This window comes from Arachis hypogaea, chromosome 8 (genome assembly GCF_003086295.3).
Source record: "Arachis hypogaea cultivar Tifrunner chromosome 8, arahy.Tifrunner.gnm2.J5K5, whole genome shotgun sequence".
NCBI classification, from domain to species: domain Eukaryota; kingdom Viridiplantae; phylum Streptophyta; class Magnoliopsida; order Fabales; family Fabaceae; genus Arachis; species Arachis hypogaea.
This window is the reverse complement of record NC_092043.1, coordinates 30,825,075-30,832,352: the sequence shown is the minus strand read 5'-3', so window position 1 is coordinate 30,832,352 and position 7,278 is coordinate 30,825,075. Positions and strand designations below refer to the sequence as shown.

At 28.3% G+C, this 7,278-nt stretch overlaps 1 protein-coding gene across 2 annotated transcripts; it reads right to left on the bottom strand.

Annotated features, from left to right (window-relative positions):
• Positions 1 to 3,288: 3,288 nt before the first annotated feature.
• Positions 3,289 to 6,731, bottom strand: LOC112706937 (NAC domain-containing protein 89). 2 transcript variants are annotated; one of them, XM_025758467.3, is made up of 4 exons: positions 5,088 to 6,731; positions 4,748 to 5,001; positions 3,869 to 4,447; positions 3,289 to 3,764 (listed from the first exon to the last, which is right to left on the bottom strand). In XM_025758467.3, exons 1-4 carry the CDS (start codon positions 5,278 to 5,280, stop codon positions 3,417 to 3,419), a joined length of 1,374 nt encoding a protein of 457 aa, XP_025614252.1. In that variant the 5' UTR covers positions 5,281 to 6,731; the 3' UTR covers positions 3,289 to 3,416. The 2 variants fall into 2 exon arrangements, with proteins under 2 accessions (XP_025614252.1, XP_072057798.1); XM_072201697.1 differs by having other exon boundaries at positions 3,621 to 3,739; positions 5,088 to 5,413.
• Positions 6,732 to 7,278: the final 547 nt, after the last annotated feature.

Genomic DNA, 7,278 nt, shown 5'->3' with positions numbered 1-7,278 from the left:
GAGAAGAGAGAAAATATTCAATGGATTTGAACAATAATCAATGAACAAAGAGAGAGAATAAAAGTGAATTAAAGTTTCCCACTTCCCTTTGTTGAGTAGCGTGTAGTGTCATAATGGCCATCAAATCAATCTTCTCTCACTTTCTTATGTTTCCAATGCATTAATTAAATTTGAATTCCATTCAAAGAAAAGAGATGGGATCCGTTGAGAAGCATGAAAGCACTTCATTTGCTTCATGGATTCGAATAAGGCATGGAAACATTCATCAACATTGGGCTTGGTAGCAATACATTTCATTTTTGGCCCAATATCATTTTCTTCTCAGACCATAGCATGCCTTAAAACACATTGGGCTTACTGAATTTTAGCCCACTAAAAGCATTTGCTTTCCTGGTAAGTTTGGTTTCGGATCAAACACAGGAAGCTTTCATCAAAAATAAATATGGGTTCAGTTGTGATAACATTTTGTTTTTCCGGCCCAATTAAAAAAACTGCATCACAAAATTATCAATTAGTATATGATTAATGAAGATTGAATTAATAATTTTGTAATTAAACATTTTAATAATGTTTGTTTATCACAAATATTAATTTGGAGTTTTCCAAACTCATCACATACCAATCGATTGGATGCAGATAAAAACTTATTTACATCACATTTCAATCGATTGAATTTTCGTACTAATCGATTGAATTGGAATATGTCATTAGTCACGTAAAACTTCAAAACATAACCAATCGATTAAATTAATTAAACTCATATTGCTTTGATGAGTTAAATCGATTGGGTAATAAGACCAATTGATTGATTTTTGGGTAAACCATACTGCCTTACAACTTTCAATCAATTGTTTTGTGATAACGATTGAGTTTTGGAAACCTGAAATTCAATCAATTGTTTTGTTAATCCAATCGATTGAGGTAACGGATCAAAGATAAACTTTTAATCGATTGGGATTACCAAAAATTTATTACGATCAATGAAAGATCTAATTTGTTATTGTTTTTATTTTTTATTGTTAATAAACATAATAGATGAATAATAAAATAATAATTTATAAAATAAAAAATAGTTTTTATAATTAAATAAAATATATGAGGTTAATTTGTAATTAAAATTATAAATAAAATAGCTTTTAGTCATTCCAATGAATTAAAAATTATAACTCAATCGATTGGATTACAGTCGACTGAAAATTGCAAGACAGCATGATTTTCGTATAAATCAATCGATTGATCATAATATTTCAATCAATTAGTCCCATATAAATTAAGACAAAAAATATTTACTTAAAACTATATTAAATATCGTAGAATAAACAGCACCCTCTAATCATTTGAAATTTCTCTTAACACGTCAATCATTGTTCTAATGTTATCGCATCTTAACCCTTTTTTTAAAGAGAAGGTTCGTGCTCATTGGTCAAATGTTTAAGAAAATTAATGGCCTCATTTTTATAGAGAGGCTTAAGAAAATTATCGATTAATCATAGTATTTTAATATATTAAAATACTATGACCAATTGATTGATTTATGCGAAAATTATGCTGTCTTGCAATTTTTAATCAATTGTTTTGTAATAAACTGTAATACAATCGATTGAGTTATAATTCAATCGATTGATTTTTAAGAAAACACGATTCCACGGCCTGGACGAATGTCACGGATCAAATATAATAGTTTTATTACGATCAATGGAAGCTCTAATTCGTTATTGTTTTTTATTGTTAATAAACATAATAGTTGATTCATAAAATAATAATTTATAAAAAAAATAGTTTTTATAATTAAATAAAATATATGGGGTTAATTTGTAATTAAAATTAGAAAAAGACTATTTAGCAGTTATTAAAAAAAACTTAAAAAACATGTTTTGTTATAGGAAAATGTTCTAGGACCACCAAATCCTTTGCCTGATAAGTTTAGTTTATTTTAACCATTTTAGATCAAACTAAACTTTGAGAAGAATTAGCATGTTTATTTTTTAAAAATAATAGAAGTTGCAATTAAATAAACTATTCCTCTTTTCTAACTTGAGCTATTCATTCCTTAACAGTTTTACAAGTACATTTAAAATCGATAAATATTGTTATGTGACGATATTGTAAATTTTTAAATAATTTAACATATTTGACTATATAAATTTAAATTAATCATCTAACGATTGATGATATTATTTTTTATAAAATATCTCTTTTAAAATAAGAAAAGAATCTGCTTTTAAATCTAAACTTTGACTTAAACTTTTAGTTAGGATTTTTTTTAAACAATTTTGTTTGATTTTGTAAAATTGCTTTTATCACAATAGGTGGGAACTAGGAAGAAACTTGCTGCTTTGCCTCTTTAAAACATGAAGTCTAACAATGTATATTATAAAAGATCAACTAAGAGGTCCGTTTAAAAAGTTTTAAAAGTAATTCTTTTGAATTTTTGACTTATAAAAAGTAGTAGTATTAATGTTTGGTACAATTTTTAAAATAAAGTTACAATTTTTTAAAAAATTTTTTCAAAACTTATAGAGAAGTTAAAAAAAAATAACTTCTATCATAATACTATTACTTCTTATCATACCTTTATAAAATAAACATTTTTAGAACTAAAAATCCAAACACAAAATAACTTATCTATAAACTACTTTTAATATAATTATTTATTATTTAAACTATTTTTTCAAAAAAAGCTTAATTAAATTTTTTACTTAAATTAAGCTTAACAAATTAATTATCATATATTTATGTATAAATATATATTATTTAATTTATTTTTAAAATATATATATTCTACATACATAACCAAGTTGATAGCTACATGATTAATTTATTAATACACCGTTTATGGTATGGGCAAGAATGTGTGACGTAGTATAATATAAGTGGCATTTATTAGAACGGTGTTGCACTTTATAATAAGTAGTGAATATCCATTAAAAGTTCCCGGTTATATGTTATTTGTGGTTGTGGACAAGTACTAGCCTTCAAAAATAAACGCAAAATAATGGAAATGGTGCAATTTCCCATATATAAGAGCCAAATCTGTGATTAACAACATACCCATACGGCCATATCTATCCATCTATCCCAAGATCCTCCTTGCAGCGTCAGCCACGTGCCATTGCCCACACCTTCATACTTGATTGGCGATCCAAGCATGTATGAATAAGGAAGGTGCTAATCAATTGATTTAGCTTGCTTAATCATATATTTAGTTATTTAATATTAATAATGATGTCCATGCATTCAACGTTGGTTTAATATGTATTCAGATGCAAAATAAAGGAAGGTAACGAATAATATAATCCTTATCCTTACTATTTCACTATGAAGAGTGCATATTTGTTTGTAATTTTGTATACAACGTAACATACTAACATTGATCCAAAGGCTATGCAACACTAAACACTAATTAATTAATAGTCTTAATTAACTCTAGAGAGGTCTCGAGAATATTGCGCAGTAGTTTGGGACCTCCTAATAAGAAAGAAGCCTAGAGCTAACAAAGTGAAAACGAAGAAAGTGAAGACCACCAAAGCATATGGCAGGAAGGTGTTAATTTTGTTTGATGATTGCGTGGAGCAATGGCAACCATTTCCTGTTGGAACCGTTGATTTGGGAACCCTTGATTTGGGAACTGTTGATTTGGGAACCCTTAGCCTGATTCTCCTGTTTGCTGTCCCTTGTGGTGGCGATGGCCGTGAGAGTGTTGATTCATCTAACTTGATGATATCATCATTTAGGATCTCTGCATAACAATCATCTTCGTCCACCTACATGTTACCATAATCTTATTCAATTCCATCACACTTTCCAACCACACATCACAACATATCAAATCATTTTTCTGTTTTTCTTATGCAATTGTTCAAGTTACCTGAGGGTGATTTCTGGGATTGGCTTGATTGGCTACATTGGCTTGATTGGCTTGATTGACTTGATTGGCTTCATGGACTATATTGACTTCATTGGCTTGATTGACTTCATTACCTATATTGACTTCATTGGCTACATTGGCTTCATTGGCTTCATTGAGTTGAATGGTTTCATTGGCTTCATTGAGTTGATTGACTTCATTGGCTACATTGACTTCATTGGCTTGATTGACTTGATTGACTTCATTAGCTATATTGACTTCATTGGCTACATTAGTTTCAATGGCTTCATTGACTTGATTGGTTTCATTGGCTATGTTGACTTCATTGGCTTGATTGGCTTCATTGACAACTCTATGACTGGATTCAATTTGGCCAGTAGTAGTAGAAGGAGAACTATTACTACTGCTAGTTCTCTTGGAGCTGCATCCAGTTTCTTTGTCTTGAATAGGCACATAAGTGCCCCCTTGAACTGTAGCTCCTTCTGAGACTCCACAATCACTATCATGTGAAGTTTTATTAGAATGATCATTAGCACGAAATTCTGTATTTTTCTTCAGCCGACAAATCACCAATGAATCCTAATTCAGAACACAAGATGAATACCAGGTTTGATGTCATGTAAAGGTAGTGAATTGGGAAGTACAGAAATTGATTTTACGAAAATATATGCTAAATTAGTATTTAAACAAATCTTATACATAGCTATTTATACGGAAAATTAACACATGCAAAGTGCTATGTACTCTCAAAAATGAAATCAAGATTCACTCTAACTAATTAATTCACAGCTACTTAATCAAATTTTGATTTGGTTTAAATCTTAATAATACATGAATTCTCTTACACAATCAATAGAAGAAAAATATGAACGAATGAACCTGAGATTTGTCATTGACACAGTACTCATGCATAATCCATTCAGTTCTTTCGCCTTTAGGAGCTCGACCAAGATGAAATACTAAAGTGCGTTTGGTACCAATAACATCCTGACCGGATTTTACGATGCGTTCTTTTCCTGTGGCCTTCCAATACCCACATTCAGTTGCCCTTTTACTCTGTGAACCATTGGGATACTTTCTCCCCCGTGGCGAGAAGAAAAACCACTCGGTGTCTGATTGAATGAAAGATTTTCCTGTTTTCAAACATTCTTATAATAAATATTTATGTGGCTCAAGAAATAAGCAGATACATCATTCAAAAAGAAAGAACAAGACTGACCTGGCAAATCCCAAGGCTCAAAAGTGCAAAGTTCAAGCTTCGAAATGACTTGAACACTGTCTTCATCACCGTCCAGCTTTTTCCTGAGGTAATAAGAGATCAACTCCTCGTCAGTGGGACAGAACCTGAAGCCAGGGAATATGGAAGAAGCTGCTATTGACATGTGTGCTTCGCTTGAATCCGTGTCCACCATGATTCGAAGGTGAAGATAAAAGGGTTTGGTGTCAGAGAGGGTTATGTTGTTCTGTTCTTTACTTGTTTGTGAGTAACAACAACTTGGTATGGCAATTTAGGCTTTAGACTTTGAGTGAAACAGGGTCGGCTAGAAAACCAAGCAGGTTCGGTGTCATTCTTGTGACGTGGCATTCGCATGTTATCTACTTCGATGGCAACTAATCAGTGCTTCCGCTTTTATCTATCACCCCATTCTAACATCCCACCGTTTCCTTAGCTGCTTCATCTCATTTTTTATTTTCTTGTCTTAATCCGATTAAGTATTTGTTTGTATTAATGCTTACACACAAAAAATTTATATAAAATTAATTTTATAGATTTGATTTTAATAAGAAGTGAATTAATGTTAAATGTAATTTATGTTTAATAATTTTGTATTAAAATAAATTATAATAAAATAAATATTATTTAGATTATATTATTTAAAATTATGTTTAAATAAAAATTAAAATATAAATTTATATCATTTAAAATTATAATTTTTTAACATTATTTGATTATATTTAAAAAAATTAAATTTATGTATTAAAATTTAGTATTTTTTATCATAATTTTTTAGTATTGTTCTTTATTAGTACTCTTTTTTATTTAATTTGACATTTTTAATAAAATTAATAATTTATATTATAAAAAATAACAATAATAAATAAAATACATACTAATTTAAAAATATATAATAAAAATGATACAAAGTCAAACAAAAAATAATAAAATTTCATAAAAAATATATATGTTAATAAAACTAATTAAAAATTCTATTAAAATAATACAACTATATGCATTAGAGAACGTCAAAGAAGAAGCTTTAAACAAAAACATGATACTATGAACAAAAAAAATGAAAAATTGATAAAATAAAAATCAAAACTTAAAAAAAGTACTAAAAATGATAGTATAAAAAGAATAATTGTTTGTAAAGTACCGACCATAAAAAATACAAAAATTCTAATAATTGTTATTGATATCTTATTACCCATGAAATTAAATAGCAAAATTAGCATAAAAAAAATTCTTCAATTACTTCTCAATTTAATAATTGAATGCAAACACAAAAATTACCACTATTTATTGTTTTTGGTGAACGAAATTAAAATACAAAATCATGTTTGTATTTAAAAAAAATAACCAAATAAAAAATTTTGACTTTCAAAAAGATTGAATTTATTGTCTTTTTGTAAATTGATTAACATCACCTTAAAAATTTCTTCATGTTTTTTGATAGAATTTCAAATATATCAGATTTTGGTCAAATTTTGAACAATAAGATAACATGTTAATAATTTAATAGTAAAAAAAATACGATCATCTATTTCATAACTTAACTAGTATAATATTTGTCTTTTTTTCTTGTTTTCAGTTTTCATAAATACGTTATCATCTTACCGCCTGATAAATACACAATTTTAGCTTAAAATGTTGCTCATTATGATGTTTAATTTATAGCACTGTATTGTGTTCAAGAGTACATGTGTGGATGACCACTTGGTCGGGAATATTTTTTTAATAATAATGCATTTCTCTTTACTGATTAGTAATACAGACTTTTTACGTAACAAAAGTAACTTTCCATGCACACAAAAGCTCTAATCTCTGGACAAGGAAAAGAAAGATACCTTAAACAAAGTAAAGGTTAGCATCTACTTGCATCATAAGCAAAAACAAGTAGAATTTAGGAATAACTATTAGAATATCTTAACTTAGTCGTTTCAATTTGATTGCAGGTGCAGTTAACATGCTTGGATATCTATGGTTCCTACTAAATGAAGCATATTTTGAGTGATTGAATTTTTGGTTTCTACTTAGAAAGTCAATTAATTAATACAATTGTTTTCTTTTGGTCAAGTTTGTTGTCTCCTGTTGACAATTTTCAATGTCCATTAATATTAATCACCGAAAGTTATAAACTAGCGGTGAACATATGTTGTTCTTTTCTTTATTTCATTTGTGATATGAATGA